This window comes from Galeopterus variegatus, unplaced genomic scaffold (genome assembly GCF_000696425.1).
Source record: "Galeopterus variegatus unplaced genomic scaffold, G_variegatus-3.0.2 Scaffold5455, whole genome shotgun sequence".
In the NCBI taxonomy this organism is placed as follows: Eukaryota; Metazoa; Chordata; class Mammalia; order Dermoptera; family Cynocephalidae; genus Galeopterus; species Galeopterus variegatus.
Window position 1 is genome coordinate 74,118 of NW_007731566.1, and position 20,168 is coordinate 94,285.

Sequence of the window (20,168 nt, forward strand, 5' to 3'; positions counted from 1 at the left end):
CCCCCCTCCCGCGCCTGCCCGCCCGCCGGATAAAGCTGCGCGTGCGCCTAATTAACACGGCTCAAGGACACGGGAGATTAGGAAGGGCGTTACACGCAGACGGTAGAGTTGAAACACACCCAGGAGTTCATCCTGACCTCTAGTAGAGCATTGGTTTTAGGCGCTCGTTAAAATTCCAAATTCCTGGGCCCCGCCCCCAGCGGCCTGGTACAAACCTAGGAGTCTCCATTTTTAAACGACCCCAGATAATTCTGAAATAAGCGGTCCTCCTGGGCTGGACCCACCCTCTTGTTTCAAGGAACGCGGACATAGGAGCATAGAGGCCGAGAAATGATTGGCCCGAGATCGTACAGAATTAAGTGGAAGAGCCTGGTGTAGAACCCAGATTTCTTGACTTGCACCCGAGTGCTTCCCTTATTCTCCGTCATTTTCAGGGCATGGTTTAATCAGTACCAGGCAGGCTGGCAGGCAGTTCATTCACATTGGTTGGGCTAACTAAAGACTGAAAATCTCTTCCCAGAACACCAAAGAACCCTGTCCAACAACTCCACGTCAAAGCTCCACTCCCAACTCCGACTCTTGGCCAGTACTGAATCTGCGTAGATTTGGGCTCCCTGAAGAAAGTTATGTCCACGCCCTGTGCAAACAATGGCCTGTTTGGGTGTACGCATCTCCCACACGCACACACACACTCTTCTCTGTATGTGGTCATGAAGGACTGTCTGCGTACGGTATCACAAACGTAATCCAGCGAGAATGTAAAATGATCCTGTGTCTACGTGTTTGGAGTTTGGAAGGAGGGGGGTCTGACCCATCCCTGCGTGCTGGATTCTGGCTCTAGATTAGGCACGTTCAGCAACAGGCAGTGGCCTCAGTCCAGAACAGCTGGATCGTTTGTGCACACGGCTACTTTCAATGGCCCTGGACAGGGAAATGGACGCACCCTTGCATACCTCATGAGAAGCAGCTGGGGAAGTATCAGGATGAGCGGAGCTAAGATCCCCCCATACCCTGGAGTCAGCAACGTCCCTCCAGGACAAAGCCTGGAAGACAAAGCGAGCCCATGTAGAGGGGAGGGGGCTTGGGGCTACAGACACTAGGGCCCTATGTGCTTTCAGAATCCCCCTTCTCCCTAGGGGGAGAGCAGCTAGCAAGTGGCCAAGCTTCTGAGAGGGCAGGCAGTTCCATTCCCTGGGATGAGGCTGGGTGCTCTCAAGGCCATCCCAACACTCTGTTGAGAACTGTATCATCTTCCTCTGTTCCTCCCAAATTGCTGTCCCTCTTTATCTATACTGTCCCAGCCTGGCTTGTCTTAAAACCTCAAAGCTGCAACTCTTTCTGAGAAAGCCAGGAACACAGCTGCGAGGTCCATTCCCCGTGGGGGAGTTCCAACTCTCCCTCTTGGCTCCAGATGTAAAGGAACAGCTGTGGGGGTGGCGAGAAGCCCAGTTGGCAGCTAAGCAAGGCCTGAGAAGATGGAGAATGAAGGCAAGAGAGACAGGCAAACGGCAGGGCTCTTATGATTCTAAAGACCTACGAAAGAAGCCATTTCATCCGCTGGCCCAGCAACTGGCTGACAGGCCTTGCCAAATCCCTCTGACACTGCCCTCCAGCCCTGCCCACTCTAGACTTGGCCGCCTGGGCTGCTAGCAGGACCATCTATAAACTCCATTTTATGATTCTCAATCTGAGAAGGGTAACTTGGCCTCCTTTGTCTGATCCCACCCCTGTCCTTAAAACACACACCTCTCAGCATAAGACTGTGGTTAACTGAAAGATGGGGAGGCAGAGAGGAAAGAGGATGGGAGAGAATTCTGCTACTCCCATCAGGCATCCTCCAGCCCCTCCCTCCCTCTGGGAAGTAAACCAGGAATGTAGGGTGCCAGGCTGGGTGTCTGCAGACGGGGCTGCTCTGGGCACCGCTTGCTTGCCTGCCATGCCAGGGTGGTAATGCCCTGCTGGGTGCCAAACACTGTGCTCCGTAAGTAACCACTCCCTGACTGACCATGCCGTGCTCTGCTCTTACAAGCCAGCCCCTGCCGCCCCATCTTTGTCCTCCCCAACCTCCAAGGACACATCACAACGGCTTCCATTTTAGGAAAAATAGTTTAATGGTAGGTTTGCAGCCTCTTTTCTAGGTGAGGTCCCCTTCTCAGAGGGACCTTCACACCTGTGCTCTTCCCAAGCCTGCTGGGAGGTAGCAGCCCCTCTCTAACGGACATCCACCCACTCCTGACACCCACGTCTTCCTGGGAGGCCTGCTCTGGGTGGACCCATCACATGTAAATCTTTATAAAAAGTGGGCAGAACACTACTGTGCCCCTTTTCATGGATGCCATAGGACCAGCCCACAGCCCTCTCCTACCCCTTAATTAAATAGCCCATTAAATAATGTCTTGATGCTGGCAGAGAGGAGATGCCACAGCAATGGGCCCCCCGACCTGGCCAGGCTCCCACAGCCCCAGTGCCTCCATCCTGATGGGATCTGGGCTCCACAAGAACAGCCAGGGGCATGGCCTCATCTCAGATCGGGCCAGTCCCAGGACCCCTCCCCACACAGGAGAGAGTGAGTCCAAGTGGGTCACGCTGGCACCAGGCACCCCCGCAGCCATGGATGGGGGTCACCCAGGCAGTGGAGTGGGCAACTGATGGGTTACAGCTCTTGCCCACATCAGAAGTACGTGAGGTTCTTGACGGCTCCAATCTCCAGTAACCGTTTGATGGCCAGGGCCTCTTGGGAGATGTTATGGCCTGACCCCTGTGGAGATAGACAAGGAAGTAAACTGACAGATTCCTGGGGACCTCCCTGTGCCCACAAAAGTCTCCTTGCCCCTGTCCATGGCCCCACACCTCTTGGGAGTGCCCTTCCCCATGCTGGCTCTTGGAAGGAAGCAGAATCCATGTGGCCAAATACGGAGGACACTGGGCGGGGAGTCCAGTTCTGGCTCTCTGAATGATCTCACCATGACCCCCCTCTGGGCCCTCAGGACCACTCTCACTCAACCAGTGTCCCTCTGGTTGTCTGGTCCCTAGGCCCATCCACCCCAAACGCTCACAGACAGGGTCTCTTACCGTCATGGACTTGAGCGTAATCTGCTCATAGTAGTGAATGGTCTGCTTCTTGTTGTAGACGTCTGGGTAGCCAAAGCCAGCAATGTGCACCGAGTCGCAGAGGTGGAGGGCCAGGGTGATGGCCAACAGGCCGGTGGTGGGCTTCTGAGGGGCAAAGGGAGTAGGGCATCAGAGGCCAGAGCTCTGCGATGGAACTTTCTGCAGTCGCAGAAATGCTCTTCACCTGCACTGCCCACTGTGACAGCCACAAGCCTACTGAGCATGTGGATGGGGCTAGTGGAACTGAATTTTTATTTTATTAAATTTTAATTAATTAAAGTTTAAATTTAAATAGCCACATGTGGCCAGTGGCTACCATACTGAACAGTATAGCTCCATACATCTAGGGAAGGGTGTGGGCCTCTAGGGTTAACGACAGCAATCAGGATGACAATAATGACAAGCATCATCATAATATCTATTGCTTTTTGAGCACTTACTATGCTTCAGACACTATGTTAAGTATTTTACCTAGTATCATACATGATCTCATCCAGTCTTCACAAAAACACTTGGAGGTAGATACCTATTATTAGCCCCAATTTACAGATGAGAAGACTGAGGCTTTCAAATGTCAAGCAACTCACTCAAAGGAGGGAAGGCATTTGCTCTCCTCCTTGGAAACCTCACTTTGTTTAGAAGACCTGGGGGCTCCAACACTCACTGGCTGTGTGGCCCTCTGTGAGGGTGGGCTGTCCCTTCCTTTAAAGCAGGGACAGCAATACCTTCCTTACCCACCTGTAGAGGACCTCACTTCCTCCATCCCTAATCCATCCACAGGGAAGAGAAACCTGATATTCTAACCTTACAAATCCTGCCTTCTCAGCTCCACCAACCGGCTTTGCAGACCACTCCCATTTGGGAGCCACTCCCTGGGCCTCGTCGTGCCTCTCCATGCCAGCTTTCTCCCAGCATCCCTTCCTGAGCTCTCCTACCTTCTCACCTTCTGCCACCTGCCTGGGCCTTCATTTTTACTCTTGGTGCTCTAACCACTGAATCATCTCGTCCAGTTTGGTCACATGCCATCGCCTTCTAGCCAGCTCTGCCTGGACACAAGCTCCTTAAACTCGCCAAGCTCTTCCTCCTTCCTGTACTCTGTTAAATGTACAGATGCTCCTCGACTTATGATGGGGGTTATGTCCCAATAAACACATCATAAGTTGAAAATATCAGTAAATAGAAAATGTATTTAATTCACCCAGCCTACTGAACATCATAGCTTAGCCTAGCCTACCTTAACTGTGCTCAGAACACTTACAGTAGCTACAATTGGGAAAAATCATCTAACTTTTAAAATGAAGTTATTATAAAGAATTTTGAATCAGAATTCAAAATTCAAAGTACAGTTTTTACTGAATGCAAATGCCATTGCACCATCATGAAATCGAAAAGTCGTTAAGTCAGACCATACATAGAGACTTCTGCATTACCATCCACCCAGCTGTCCAAGCTGGAAACCTAGAACTGGTCAAAAATCTCTCAATTCCACCTGTAAAATCTATGTGGCAGGTGGAATTGTGAGAGGATCCCCAACGACCCTCACCCTTGTATAATCTCCTCCCCTTTGGTGTGTGTGGAACCTGTGAATACCATGAGATACGTTATGTCACTTTACACCACACAGTTGACCATAAGAGGGGAGACGATCCTGATGGGCTTGACCCAACTACTCGAACCTTCAAATCTGGGTGTCAAGATCAGAGAGGGAGGAAGGCAGAGATTTGAAGCACAGGAAGGCTTCGTCATGCTGTCACTGGCTTGAAGAGGAAGGGGACATAATGGCAAGGAACATATGTGGCCTCCAAGAGCTGAGGGTAGCCCCCTACCCCAGCTGACAGCCAGCAAGGAAATGGGAACCCCAGTCCTATAAGCACTGGAACTGAAGTTACTCCAACAAGAATGAGCTTGGGAGCAAAATTTCCCCCAGAGCCTCCAGACGTCTGAGTCCTCAGTCTGGCCGACAAACTGAGTTCAGCCTTGCGACACCCTAACCAGAGAACCCAGCCACACAAGCTGACTTCTGACCTACAGGACTGTGAGCCCAGGACTACGGGCCAATGCATGGGCACCGTTCTAGCTTGCAAACTTGTGGTAATTCATTAGGCAGCAATAGAAAACTAGGACAATGTCAAGTCCATCGCCTCCTTTCCTTACCAGTGCCAGGATCTGGGTTCAGGTCCTTCCCTCCCTCCACAGACTGTCTCCCTCTGCACCCCTATTTCCACAACATGAAACTCCTCCTTGTTGCCCCTCAACTCCACTTGCACTAGAACAACTCAGGGCCGGAGGAGAGGTTTGGTTTTGCCAAGGGGAACGCCTTTCCCCAATTCTCTGCCTGATAGGCCCTGTGATCCCTCCAGGCCCAACTCTAGTACCACCTCCTGTAGGGAGCCCCCAGATTGCCCCCAGTGGGCAGCGTGGACCAACTCTCTGCTGTGGCACTTTACCACTCCACAGTGCAGCCTGCACAATTACTCCACAGACCTCATCTCCTCAGGGCAAGGAGCACATCTTACTCACCAAGCATGCAGACTTGGGGCTGTCACTGAGTACGCGACACAGGAAGTTGAATAACAGTAGATATTCAGTGCAGAGTAAGATTACTCATTCCAAGTTTGGCAAATACTTATGGAGAGGCACTGTGTACCAATCTCCATAATAGGCATTTTACATAATTACTTATCTTTTTAAATCTTACAATGGCCTTAAAAGATCAGTATCCTGTACCCTCCAGACACCAAAATAAATAAATAAAGTCAGTACAAGTATTATCCCTACCACACAGACAAGAAAACCGTGGCTCCCAATAGCCAAGCTGCCAAATGCCACACAGTAAGTGGTACCACCACGTACAGTCCCATCTATGCCTGCTGCTTTCCTCTTCCCACACGTGTAGAAGTACCTGGGAAACTACAAAGTGAGTTAAAGCCCATCAGCTAAAGACCACCAGGGCACTGAGAGCTGAAATCAAAACCATAGCCCAAAAAGCTGTACTACGACTCCCCAGATCAGCATGCCGTACCAAACTGTGACACACGGGACACACTGCTGAAGCTCAAATTCTTTTAACTCATTCAGCAATATGTTCCAAGATAAGATCACAGCGTTTAACTGTAACTCTGCATAGGTTTAAGTTGTTCCAAAGATAGACCACTGACTATTCAGAAACTCCCGATTTACAAATTCTGACCAGTGCCTGCCCAAACCATCCCTGCTCCAGCCGCAAACCCGATCCAGGCCATCTCCTCCCTCCCCACTTTGAAGATGCCCCGCAGTTCTCCAAAGTTGTGCAGCAAGAGAGTAAACCTAACTGTGGTTACAGTATGGTCCTGAAGGTCAAACGCAAGCTGCTATCTGTCATTGTCCCTCCCATGGGGTCCTCTGTGGCCTCCTAAGCCTCTAGGAACATCCCACCTACTTCCCACACAAGATCCCAACCCTCAGGCCTGGCTTCCCTGTCGCCAGCCCATCATCACCTGCTTAACCTTGCGTGGCTGCACTGGTAGGCTCAGCAGTTTGTCAGCTGTAATCTCCATGAAGAAAGGGTTGAGAATCCGAACCTGTTTGGGGTTGACGTCCCAAATGAGGGGAGGCTGTTTCCAGAAACCCTTTCGTACCTAGGGGAGGGTGTTAGAAGGGAGAGACAGGAGTGGGTGAAGACCTGTTTCTCAAGTCCAACCCGGTGGTCCTCAGCCAGGGGAGGGGTCCAAGTGATGGAAAGGCCTTCGGGAGTGCAGGGAGAGAGGAAGGGAGTGCAGCCTATGGCAAGGATGGGAAGGGAGAGACAGGAGAAAGGGCACCCCAAGAGGAGGCCAGGTGATCAGATGTGCAGAGCGTGGGTTCTGGCCACAGCCCACTTCCAAGAATATCCCAACAGGTAGAAGGGGTTCGAGTTTTAGGGTGTCTAGACACTTGGCAAAAATGCCAGATTGGGTAGATCAGCATCTGATGGCAAAGAGATGTAGTAGACTCTTTCTGGGGACGTCTGGAAAGGCTCAGGACTTGCTCTCCTAACCTGCCCCCTGCCTGCAGATGACTGCTGGAGCTTCCTCTGCTCCAGCTTCTCACAGGCAGACACACATTCTGGCAGCCGTCCTGGCCCAGACAGCCCTTGCGCATGGGGTGCCTTCGGCTGCCACCACCTGACTCCTATGGGCTCTTGTGACCAGCTGCTGGGACCGCTTCTTGGAAGCCCTCCAGAACACCACCCTGGGTGGCAAACCTAAGGCACAGACTGCTGCGATCCCAGCTCATGCCAGCCCCTCATAGGCTCTTTAGGATTACACAGCAGATATCATGGAGCGGGAGGCTTCAGACACTGTCTCCATCCCCAGGCCTCGGGCCCCACCTGCCCCCCCCCACTTACCCGCCTCTTATCACTCAGAATGGTCTCAATCCAATGGAAGTCCATTGCCTTGAAAGCTACCAGGACGAGGAGTGTGTCCGGGTTGTTCTCCACTTTGGGGTTGAAGTGGGCGGATTCAGGGTAGAAGAGACGCATGGTGGTCTTGGAGCCTACGTCACCCTCATAGCCAGCCACTGGGGCGTTGTTCAATCTGTGCGGTGGAGAAGGCCCATCACTGTCTACAGTGCCCCGTGTGGGACACCTGACTCTCAAACAGAAGCGGGAAGGGCCGGTACTACATACCTGATGACCACATTGTACTTGTTGATGGCATCTCCCAGCGAGCTGTTCCGCAGCCGGTGCCCGTTCCCCACCACCACGCAGCGGCGGCACTTGAGGCTGCCATAGGAAGAGCAGTGATCAAACCCAGAGACGACCCTTGCACCCTTTCACTCTCACCGTCCTGGATCTACTTGGGCCCCCGTGTCCCCTGGGCCGTGTGGAGCAGGCATTGCCAAGTGGTCCTGCTCATGGTCACACTGATTCTGCAGCCCAGGGCTTTCAAGGGAGAGGAAGCCAAGCAGAACACAGAAGAGAGGGGAGTGGAAGGAGGGCATATGGGGGTGCCAATAAGAAACCCCGCTTCAGAGCCCCTCGCCTGCAACCCAGGCCCACCCATTGCCACGGCAATACCCTCAGCAGCCTCTGCCTGCTAGGCACCTGTACGACCAGGCTAGGTTGCTGTGGGGACTGGTGTCCCTGAATCCCCTGGAGACAGACAGGCTAGGAAGGAGGGTCAAATTGGCCACAGGGGACCAGCGACAGGAAGGCTCCCTAGGATGGTGCTGGGCCGTGTCTATGTCACACTGGGGCAGGCAAGAAGAGAAACTGCCCAGCCTTGAGCAGGAGGAGAGTTTCCTTACCTCTGGATGCTCTCGGGTATGGAATAGCTGGTGATGGCTAGCACCCGGAGGAGCAGATCTTCTACACAAAGAGCAAGATGGAAAGACTGACACGGAAGCCAGCATCTGAAGGCTGCCTTTTTCCTCCCCTGACCCCGGGACCTGAGCCTGGCTCAGAACATGGGCACTAGAGCCATGGACAACAAAGACCAGGAAGCGATGTGGCCACTGAGAGCCCATTGTTCCTACTGAGCCAGGTGGGAACTTACCACTCCCCTTGGTCCCGTAGGGCAGCTCATAGGCAGACGGTGTCTTGACCCAGAAATAATCTTTAAGCTGCAGGAAGATGGGTTGATCTCGGGAGTAGCTGCACGGAGGTAAAAGCCAGGTGAGGGTGAAAAAGGGATTAATCTTGATGTCAGAAGGAGGGCCAGCTGTGTGACTAATATTATACGGCCTCTCCTTCCCTCCCTGGCTGTCCACCAGCACAGCCCCTCCCTCCAGCTGAGGCCCCTACCCTGTGGACCCCTCCATCCCAGCTCACCCCACAGTCTGCCCCACCCCCATCCTCATGTACTTACTTGCCAAAGAGTTTAGAGGCCTGCCTCTCTGCCTCGCCCTGGAGGCACGGCTCCTTCTTCTCTGGGATGGGAAAATAAAAACTGGAGACAGAAAAGGAGAGGAGGCAGTCGGACCCAGGGGCCCAGGGGTACAGGGGCCAGCATCAGGAAGCCTCAATCTTCCCCCAGGGTGCTAAAGAGGGACCTATAGGGTGGAATCATCTCCACTCAAACTCTACTTTGAACTCTACATTGAGGATCCAGCTCCTCCTGCCCCTGTACTCCTTGGGTGACGGCCTGGGCAGTCATCCCAGACCCTACCACCATCCACCCTCATGGAAGGTTCCACACTAGCTAGCAATTGAAGGGGAGAGGTCGTGCTCCAGCTCCCGGAACCCTCCTGCCCTACTAGGTCCCCCACCCCATGACACACAATCCCTAAGCCCTATCCCCAAGAAGAACCAATGGAAGAACATGGAAATCATACTCACAGCTCAATGTACCTGTCTTCTCGGGAGATGGAATACCACACCATGACAACCAGGACCAGAGCCAACATGGCCAGGAGCTTCCAGCCTGCAAGGCACATGCACAGAGGAGCTGGAGGCAGAAACAGGCAGCTACAGCCCAGTCTACCTTCTCACCTTCCCCATCCTGGGTGCTTGCAGCCCCCAACTCAGGCAGATGCAGCCCCTGGCCCTCTCCCGGCCCTAGATCAGGGCTTGGACCTGAGTGTTTCTATTGTCCTTCAAGATGAAGAGAGGGGCCCCAAGCTCCCTGCCTGTCCCTCCACAGCCCCCAGGGGGGCCCAGGATGCTGCTGAAGACTGCTTCTGGAGGCCCATCTGGAGAGAGCTCTTGGACAACACTCACGGGACTTGCTGCTCATGTTTCTCAGCAGGTAGCAGGATTCCTGGGGAGAGCTGTCATCCCGGCTGCCTCGGGCCACCTAGGAGGTAAGAGACAAAGGTGTCTGTCTGGTCGGCTCCACAAACACTCCTGCCTAGACACAAGAGCAGGACACACCTACCATCCATCCCTTCCCTCCTCCAGAAAGCACGAAGCTGCTCCCTGGGGCGGTCATCACGAGAGCGACCTTTCTCACCCTGGACATCCTCCTGACCCCTCAAGGGGAAGCATCAGGGATCTAGGTGGGTCCCTGCCACAGAGAGGGAACCAAGGTTCCAGCTCTCAAAGATTAGGTCCCAGGCCAGACTGGCCCACTCCAGCCTCTCTGCTGTGGTTCCCCTCCCTGTCCTCCTCTGCATGTTGATTAGGAAGGGCCAGCTCCAGGGGCCAGGTGGTACCTCTACCCACTTTTGACATGAAAGTTAAGCTAGCATACTACAAGGGCTTGATTCATATCCTACCCAGCTGAAGTTTACCTATTCCCCACCACCCAAGGCATCCATAGGTCTGACCGCTGCCCCCTCTCTCATCAATCTCCCGTGACTCCAGCAAAAGGTCCACTCAGGCCGGAGACTGGGACTGAAGGTGGGGCTATGCGATGATGCTCATGAGGTCCCTCTGGCCCTCCTAGACTCTGACCACATACAAACAGTGCTGAACTTCCCCACCCAAGGCGTGGGGCGAGGTCAGTGAAGGAAGGGTGTTTGAACAGGTAGGGCAGGGACTGGGAGGTCAAAAGGAGTCAGGAGATGTTTCTGCTGAGGGCAAAGGCCAGCAAGGTATGGGCTGGGCCGTGGGAAGGGGTGGGCTGCTGTATGCTCATGAGCACAGCCTCCTAACCGTCACCACTCAGCCATGCAGGGCCACTCTGCTGAGTCACCACGGAAGAAATGTCTGCAGCTCCCACGGCCACACGAAGAAGCACAGGACGCCGAGCGTCAGTTTCTTCCATGCCGCCATGTCTCCCTAATGATCTGGGCCAGAAAAATCACCTGGGCCACTTACTAAAAACACACATTCCAGGGCCCTCCACTGGAGACCGCCTCTGTCAGCCCAGGGTGGGGCCTGGGATGGGCATTTTCTTTTTTTTTTTTTTGTCTTTTTGTCTTTTTCCGTGTCCGGCAACGGATCGCAACCCTCAGTGTTGCCCCCGCGCCGGACCGGGACCGGCAACGGGATCACAACCCTCGGTGTTGCTCCCGCACCTCGCCCAGCCAGTGAGCGGGAACCGGTCTGTATGTGGGATCCGAACCCTCGGGCGGGAGCGCCGCCGCGCTTCCCAAGCGGCGCACTATCCAGTGCGCCACCAGGCCGGCCCAGGTATGGGCATTTTCACAAGCAGCCCGGGCAATTCTTAGGTCAATAGGGAAGGGGAGGGGAGCGCTAGCGTTTGTGCTCTCTCAGGGATATGTGAACAACCCTCCACTATTTCTCGGGGGCGGGGGGCAGCATCTGGACGAGGCCTGGTATTTGATACAAATCATAAATTAATGATTCCAAACACTGTCCTATTATGGAGTCAGTGCTCTGGGGCATTCCCCAGGCTCCACTCTTGAGTCCAGAAACTGAAGAATGAGAGTCTTGAATCGGGGGAGAGACAGGGTGGGGACCAGAGTAAGGACTTCTTCAGCAGGGTCAGTAGCACCCATCGCCAAAGCCCAAAGGGGATGGAGGATGACCCTGTCCTCTAAAGAAAAGTCATAGATTTGTAACCAGAAGTCCCCAGTTAAAGTCACTGTACCAGTGGCTCCCCTGACCACTCTTCCAAAGTGGCGTGGCTTCCCTGCCCCCCACAGCAACCTCCACCACATGGCTCTCTTTAGCCCCATCAGAGTACTTCTCTGACCTGTAATTAGCTTAGTCTTCTCCATTGGAATAGAAGCTCTGTGGGGGTCGGGGCTGGCCAGTTACCTCAAGTCACGGGTTCGGATCCCAAATCCCGTACTGGCAAGCCACACACACAAAAAAAAACAATAAAAAAACATTAAAAAAAAAAGCTCTGTGGGAGTTGGAATCGGGTCTGTCCTGTCCCTAGCTCTGGCCTAGCATCTAGCATGCTGTGTGGCACAGAGCAGAGGGTGTCAGAAAGTATGAAATAAATAGCATGTTGGGTTACCGTGGATGAGCGTCTCCCTCCCTGACCCTCAGTCTCCTCAGCTGTCCAACTGGGAAGATGGTCCAATAAATGCCTGCTGCTCAAAATATATTTATTAGATCAGCAGCATGGGCATCACAGGGACCCTTATTTGAGATGCAATCACAGGGCCCCTCCAGGGCCACAAAATCAGAATCTTCATTGGAACACGATCCCCTGGTGATTCATAGGCACAATCAAGTTTGAGAAGCACTGGTCAAGACTGATGCTCTTAACCACAGCTGTACGGAATCGCCTCAGGTACTAAAACAACTTTAAAAAAAAAGAAATTAGTATCTGGGTCCCACACTTAGAAACTGAGTTAATTGGTTTAGCCCAGCAATGGAATTTGCTTAAGCATCCCAGGAGATTCTCATGTGCAGCCAAGGTTGAGAACCACTGGTCTGGATGATCTGAGAGCAGACTTCCCAACCTTGATGTGCACATTCTGACTCAGCAGGATGGGTGGGACCTGAGGGTCTGCATTCTAACCAGCTCCCTGGAGGGGCCCTGCTGCTTGGCTGGGGCCACACTTTGTGCTGCAAAGCTGTGAACCCGCAACCTGCCAGCTCTCACATTCCATGACTTTCTGAACTGGCCCCTCTCCCACCCTCTTTCCTCTTTCAACCTTCCTCTCGTGACCAGGATTTACTCTTCTCCTTCATCTCCCTTGGCTGCACAATGCAATGACCTGAGGAATTTTTAAATGTACATATATCCAGGCTCCACTCTTCAAAATTTTTATTTAATTGGTTAGAGGCGGGGCCCAGGCATTACTAGTAAAAAGCAAAACAAGCAAACAAAAACACCCCGTCTGCAATTCTAACACGTAGACAAAATGGAAAACATTATACAGAGCACGTTCCACAGTAAACGAAAGACAAATACTCAGCCACCCCACAGGCCTGACCTCAAGGGAAGAGCCCTTTGGCAGTCAATGGTGAACAATAAGACAACTAGCCCTTCTTCAACCTCTTCCTCAGTAAGGTTCTGCATTGATGTGGCTTTATTACAAAACTGTGCCACTGTTGTGCTAAGCAGACTGGCTAATCTTAGGGCTTGCTCCAAGATACTCAGTCAGGGGACTTTAGGAGCCCACCCCCTCCCCGTGTTGGGCCATGCTGAGAGACTGCTCAGTGGCCCAGCTCCTGGGTATAAAAGGGTAGCAGAAAAGTCACAGGAGGGGACCTGGATAGGAAAGCAGGTATGTAATCCATTCATGTCCAAAGTGCACCAGTCTCTACCTACAAGCAGCTGCCAAGGAGATGGGCTCGCCCAACCTACTAGGCCAAGCTGACCTGGGCAAGAAGGCTATCTGCTCTCTTGGTGCTCTGCCAAGAACCAAGGTGTCCCTGGCTGAAGTGACTGCTGAGCCCTGTCACAGAACTCGCTGAAGGGCAGAACTGGGGGCAGGAGTGAAGAAATCAGGCCCAGTGGACGCAGGGACCATGCCTCGCGCTGCTCCAGCACTCATCGCCAAGCACACAGCAAGCACTCAGCAGGAACCCACTGAGCCAAGAAGAGCAGAGCTAGGTGTGCCGTCAGGGGTATGCAGGATGCCAGGCCCCTCAGAGCCTCTGGACCCAACAGAGGGATAGGATGGTATAATGTTCTGGAGAAGGGGTCTGGGAAGACCGGGGGTGCAGAAGCCCAGGGTTTACTCATTGGTTCTGTGATCTTAAGTGAGTCAAATAATCCCACTGTCCCTCAGTTGTGCAGAGAAAACTTGGAGCCACCTGACTGCCTGCCACCTCTAGACTCACCTACTGCTCTTCCTCCCTTCAGATGCTTCCTCCTCAACATGGGGTCCCTCCTCTCCCCTTCCCAGAATTGTCCCAATCAATGACTCCCTTTGTCCCAGGTCTTCCATCTCTCCTTCCCTCTCTCTCTGACTTTTAAACATACTCAAGTCTCCCTCTTCCTAAAAAAAAAAAACCTGTCTCCACCTTAACCTACACCTGCATCTCCCTCCTTCCCTCCACTCCTTCCCCCACCCCCATACCATTCCCTCCACCTTATTCTCTCGCTGAAATTCCTCTTGCTAAGGCCATCAGTGGCCTCCTAATCCCAAACCCGAGAAGGGTCTATTTTCGATCTTCCCCAGATGCTGAGGCCTTTGACGCTGTTGGCCATGCCGACTTCTTTGTCTTCTGGGTCAAGACTCTCCAGGATTCCCTCCTTCCTCCAGGACAGTCACTACACCAGCTCTAATTCCTTTGCTCACCCTTTAAATGCTGGCCTTCTCCTTGAGCCTCTGCCCTTCCCCTGCCACATGTTTTCAGAGGACAAGTTCACTCATTCTCAGAAGTTAAACACTTCATACACTGATGATTTGAGTGCTTTATGTTCAGCCCTAATTTCTCTCCCAAGCTCTGTCCTAATATGTCCCATTTTCTTTTTTTTTTTTTTTAAATATGACTGGTAAGGGGATCTTAACCCTTGACTTGGTGTTGTCAGCACCACGCTCACCCAAGTGAGCTAACTGGCCATCCCTATATAGGGATCCAAACCTGTGGCCTTGGTGTTATCAGCACCGCACTCTCCCAAGTGAGCCACGGGCGGGCCCCTATATGTCCTATTTTCTATGCAGGCAATTTTAAATTCTTCAAACTAAAGAACATGTCTGCAGCTAGACTCATCTCTCCCCACTCCCCCGACCCACATATCATCATCAACTTAGTCCCCAACACCTCCCTCTCTTTCACACTCCCCCCCCAACTGGTTACTAAATATTATCATTCTATCCCCAGTTGCTCATTCCAGCAAATGCTTGCTAAGCTGCTCCCCATATGCTGGCATCGTGGGAGGCACTGGGGATGCCAGGCTTTATAAAACTCAGCCACAATGTAAAGACCACATAGTCTAGACCCTCAGACCTACTTCAGAATGTGGCCCTCCATCTGCCTTTCCTGAGCCATGGCCTGATTCTAGATCCCTCCCCAAGTCACAGGCTTCCTAACTGGTCTCTTTACCACAAGTCTTTCCTCACCCAAGCCCCTTCTTTGGAACTGCCAACATGGTATCTGCTTAAGAAATGTTATGTATCAAACCACCCTCCTGCTCTAATTGCTCTCTGCTCCTTAAATGAGAAGCCAAAGCTCCTTAGCAGGAAACCAGGGCCCTTCAAACTCAGGTCACAGCCCTGCAGACATATCTCCTACCTTCTTCCCAAGCACACTAAAGAAGCCACCTTTTCCTTTCCACCCCATGACCTTCCACACCCCTGCCTCTGCCCAGGCTTGACCTTCATTAAGATACCTACTATGGTTTGATGTGTCCCCCAAAGTTCACATGTTGGAAACAATCCCCTCCCCAAAATAGCAGTGTTGGGAGGTGGGATTTAATAAGAGGTGATTAGGTCATGAGGGTTCTGCTCTCATGAATGGATTAATGCTGATATCATGGGAGTGAGTTCCTTATAAAAGAATGATTCAGCCCCCTCTTGGTCACTCTTTTTTCCTTTCTTTCTCTCTCCCTTCCATTTTCCACCATGGAATAATGCAGCAAGAAGCCCCTCAACAGATGTGGCCCCTCAGCAAGTGGTTATGATCAGAATGTTGGTAGAACTGTGGACAGTAAAGGCAATTCTGATGAAGTCTCAGATGGAAATGAGAAACAAGGTATTGAATACTGGAGTAAAGGCCATCCTTGTTACAAAGTAGCAAAGAAGTTGGCTGAATTATGTCTGTGTTCTAAAACTTTATGAAAGGCAGAACTTAACAGCAATGAAGTAGGATACCTGGTGGAAGAATTACCTAAGCAGCAAAACATGTAGGCTACTGTGCAGCTTCTTTCAGCTGCATATAGTAAAATGTGAGAAGAAAAAATGATTTAAAGAGGGCATTTACAATTAAAAGGGTAACAGAACTTAGGGACTGGAAGGATTCTCAGCCTGGTCGTGTGGTAGAGAATAAAAGTATTCTCTGGAGAGAAAACCAAGGGTGTGGCCAAGCTACCATTTGATAAAATTAGTATGAACTATTTGATAAAGAGGTTAGTATTGGCATAGAGTATGGCCATGGCACTGTTTGATAAGAAAATTAGTATGATGAGAACGAAGCTGGAAACTATTCCTCAGGACAATGGGAGAATGACCCTGAAGGCACTTTGGAGATTACCTGTGCTGCCCTCCTACCCCACCCCAAGACCCGGAGTGCCAAGGAGAAGAAAATATATCAAAGGAGAGGCCCAGGGAGCCCTTGGGACCTTAGAGCTCACTGCCCAGGGTCACCTCAACTATCTGCTTGCCATATTCTGCATTCTAGTGCAGCATTCCTCAGCCACTCTCAGCCGCCCCATGTGGGGCTTGACCCACCTCTCCAGAAGGCGCAAGCATAAGTCTTGGCAGTGATCATATGGTGCTAATTCTGAAGGCATGCAGAATGCAAGAGCTGTGGAGGCATGGCTTCCTCCACCTATATTTCAAAGGATGGCATGGATAGCCTGGGGGCCCAAGCAGAGACTTGTAGCAGGGATGGGGACACCAGAGAGAGCACCCAGTAGGGCAATGCCCAGTAGAACTGTGGTGTCAGAGCTGCCACAGAGAGTTTCCACTGGCCTAATGGAGCTGTGGGGGTAAAGTCATCCCCAAGACCCCAGAACTGTAGGACTCCCAGCATATAGCACCATCCTGGAAGAGCTTCAGGCATGACACTCCAACCTGTGAGAGCTGCCTGAGCCCAGCAGAGCCATAGGATGGGGCTGCCTGGGTCCTTGGAAGCCCAGCTCCCACCCCAGTGTGTCTGGAAGGTGGAACATGGAGTCAAAGAAGATTATTCTCAAGCCTTAAGACTTAGTATTATCAACCTGTTAGGTTTTGTATTTGCATGGGGTCAATTACACTTTTACTCTTGCCTACTTCTCCCTTTTGGAATAGGAATGTCTGTCTTATGTCTGTACACCATTGTATTTTGGAAGTAGATAACTTGTTTAATATCACAGACTTACAGTTTAAGGGAATTTGTCTTGGGATGAATTGCGCCTTGTGTCTCACCAATATCTGGTTTAGATGAGATTCTGGACTTTGGACTTTTAAGTTGGTGCTGAAATGAGTTAAGACTTTGGGGCTATTAGGATGAAATGAATGTATTTTGCATGTGAGAAGGACATAAATTTCAGGAGAAGGGGTGGAGTACTATGGTTTAAATGTGTCCCATAAAGTTCATGGGTTAGAAACTTGATCCCCAATGAAGCAGTCTTGGGAAACAGGACCTAATAAGAGGTGTTTAGGCCATGAGCCCTCTGCCCTCATGAATGGATTAATGTCATTATTGTGGTAGTGGGTTCCTTATGAAAGGATAGTTCAGCCTCCTCTTACACTGCAACCCTCAGTGTTGCCCCCGTACCGGACCGGGGACCGGCAACGGGATCACAACCCTTGGCGTTGCCCCCGCGCCTCGCTCAGCCAGTGAGCGGGAACCGGTCTGTATGTGGGATCCGAACCCTCGGCAGGAGCGCCTCCGCGCTTCCCAAATGGCGCACTAGCGCAGTGCGCCACCGGGCCGGCCCACAGACTTACAGTTTAAGGGAATTTGTCTTGGGATGAATTGCGCCTTGTGTCTCACCAATATCTGGTTTAGATGAGATTCTGGACTTTGGACTTTTAAGTTGGTGCTGAAATGAGTTAAGACTTTGGGGCTATTAGGATGAAATGAATGTATTTTGCATGTGAGAAGGACATAAATTTCAGGAGAAGGGGTGGAGTACTATGGTTTAAATGTGTCCCATAAAGTTCATGGGTTAGAAACTTGATCCCCAATGAAGCAGTCTTGGGAAACAGGACCTAATAAGAGGTGTTTAGGCCATGAGCCCTCTGCCCTCATGAATGGATTAATGTCATTATTGTGGTAGTGGGTTCCTTATGAAAGGATAGTTCAGCCTCCTCTTACACTCTTGCTCTCTCTCTCCTACCTTCCACCATAGAATGACATAACAGGAAGGTCCTCACTAGATGCAGCCCCTCAGTCTTGGACTTCCCAGCCTCCTGAACCATGAGCCAAATAAACTTGTGTTCATTATAAATTACCCAATCTGGGGTACTCTGTTATACCAGCACAAAACAGACTAAGACAATCCCCTAACCCCTCCCCACTCGTTCACCTGGACAATCCCACTCCTACAGCATGTGGCTCAAATGGTGCCTCCTCTATAAAGTCTTTTCCAATACTTTTAAACAACTGATGCTTTTGTTCCCACAAAATATTATTTACACCATGATTTCAGCACTTAACAGATTATAAAACTTTTTATTATATAATTACTGGTTTTCATGGCTTGTCCACTATCCATGACCTTTAAAATTGGAGACTTGTTTATACCAACAGTCTGAGTATCTATAGAAGACTATAGAAGATTCTTTATCACATACTGTAATTTTATATATTACATGATTATGCACTTTCACCTCTTGCCCATGAGACTATGACCTCTGTGGTCAAGAGCTTCTTTATAGCTCCAGATTCTATTACAGTGCCTAGAACGTAGTAGATGTTTTATAAACGTTTGACAAACAAGTAATAGCATGAGATTAGAGATATGTCACATCTCTTATTAATAACTGTAATGTACTGTGTGTTTACTATATGCAAAACTAGGATCTCTCCACCTCTGCACCACTGATTTTGGGGGCCAGACAACTCGTTGTTGTGGGGGCTGTCTTGTGCATTATGGGATGTTTAGCAGCATCTTTGACCTCCCCCCACTAGATGCCAGTAGGACCCCCCAATTCACAACTGTGACAACCAAAATGTCTCCAGACATTACCAAATGTCGAGAACCACTGTGCCAGACGTTCTTAAGGGCTGTACAAGTATTATGTCAACATGATGGGTTAAACACCATAATTACCTCCATCGCAGAGTGATAAGGATTGAATTATGTCCCCCAAGTTTTGTGTATTAGAAGGCTGTTCCCTACTGTGACTGTTGGGAGGGTGGGAACTCCTATTATGATAATTGAAAGGTAGATTGATCCATTCACTGAGTAATGAGTTGATAGATTAATGATAGTCATGGGCATAATTCTGATGGCTTTAAAAGGAGCCAATTGAGGTTAGCTCTCTCTCTGCTCCACCATTTGGCCATGTGAGACCCTGTGTTACTATCACCACCAACACAGCCTTCACCAGCTGTGTACCCTGGACTTTGGACTTCCCAGCCTCTGAAACAGTAAGCAATACATTTTGTTTTCTTACAAATTACCCAGTTCTGGGTATTTTGTTATAAGCAACAGAAGTGGACTAATACGTAGAGACAGGAAGTGGTACAACAAGGGTCAGTAATGTGCCCAGGTAGTACAATAAGTGAGGAGCGGAGGTGGGACTGGAACTCTGGCTGCTATGCTCCAGAGCCCCGCTCCTAACTCCCACCCTCTACTGCCTCTACTTAAACCATCGTGTGGAGGAATGGCTCCCTGGATCCCAGATCCCTGGAATGTCCACCCAGTGCCCTATGGAGCAACCCGAGGAAGGGGAGCCTCCAGCACATCAAAGCCCTTCAAATGCTTCAAACAGCTATAAAGAGCCTTTCAAGCCCCTTCCCAGGTGGGCTTCCTCTTGAGACAGGGTCTCTAGCCCCCGCAGCCCTGGCAGTCCTCTGGAAGCTCTCTAACATGTTTCCAAAGCACGCAGCTACATTTGTGGGATTAACAACACCCTCCAGCTGGACACCAGACTTCCTTAAATGCTGTCGCTTTCCTGCAGCCATGTCACACTACTGGCATAGCACTGAATTCCTCAGCTGGTAAGCCAGGTCTCCTGGGCCCTGAACTCGTGAGGTTCCCTTCTGAACCTAAATGCTACACCTGCTTCCATACATTTCACCAGCCTGTCAAGGGGCGTGTGTTTTGCTGGTGTCAGCTAACTCATAGTGATCCTTCTCACCTTAGTGTCCACTGTCTATACTCCACAGGGGACTAAAGCTGGGCTGCAAATTCAATGTAATTAACACTGCTGCTAGGTCAGGCAAGATGAGGATACAGGCCATGGGAGTTCTCCCGTGGGGTTATAATCCACCTTGACCGACTGCTCTTGGGGACAGATGATCGACTAATTGCAATTCCCAGAATGAACCACTCATTTATATCCCTTCTCCATAGCTCAACAACCCTCTCTGGGCTCCTTGTCTCACTTAGAGGGAGAACCCAGCCCTTGCTTCAATCTACAGGGATCCGTGTGGTCTGCCTCCATCACCTTCTCTCTCTTTTCCTAAC

At 51.0% G+C, this 20,168-nt stretch overlaps 1 protein-coding gene across 1 annotated transcript in view; it reads right to left on the reverse strand.

The window, feature by feature from the left end:
* Nucleotides 1–2,087: 2,087 nt before the first annotated feature.
* The window catches only part of ST3GAL4 (ST3 beta-galactoside alpha-2,3-sialyltransferase 4), a 47,206-nt gene continuing 29,125 nt past the window's right edge, over nt 2,088–20,168 (reverse strand). The window contains exons 2-11 of the mRNA XM_008589449.1: nt 9,791–9,866; nt 9,410–9,494; nt 8,940–9,020; nt 8,628–8,725; nt 8,380–8,440; nt 7,760–7,855; nt 7,478–7,667; nt 6,588–6,728; nt 3,073–3,216; nt 2,088–2,758 (exon numbers count right to left, since the gene is read on the reverse strand). Coding sequence (XP_008587671.1) covers nt 2,672–2,758; nt 3,073–3,216; nt 6,588–6,728; nt 7,478–7,667; nt 7,760–7,855; nt 8,380–8,440; nt 8,628–8,725; nt 8,940–9,020; nt 9,410–9,494; nt 9,791–9,866 — 1,059 coding nt within the window. The 3' untranslated portion in view covers nt 2,088–2,671. The remainder of the gene's footprint in view (nt 2,759–3,072; nt 3,217–6,587; nt 6,729–7,477; nt 7,668–7,759; nt 7,856–8,379; nt 8,441–8,627; nt 8,726–8,939; nt 9,021–9,409; nt 9,495–9,790; nt 9,867–20,168) is intronic.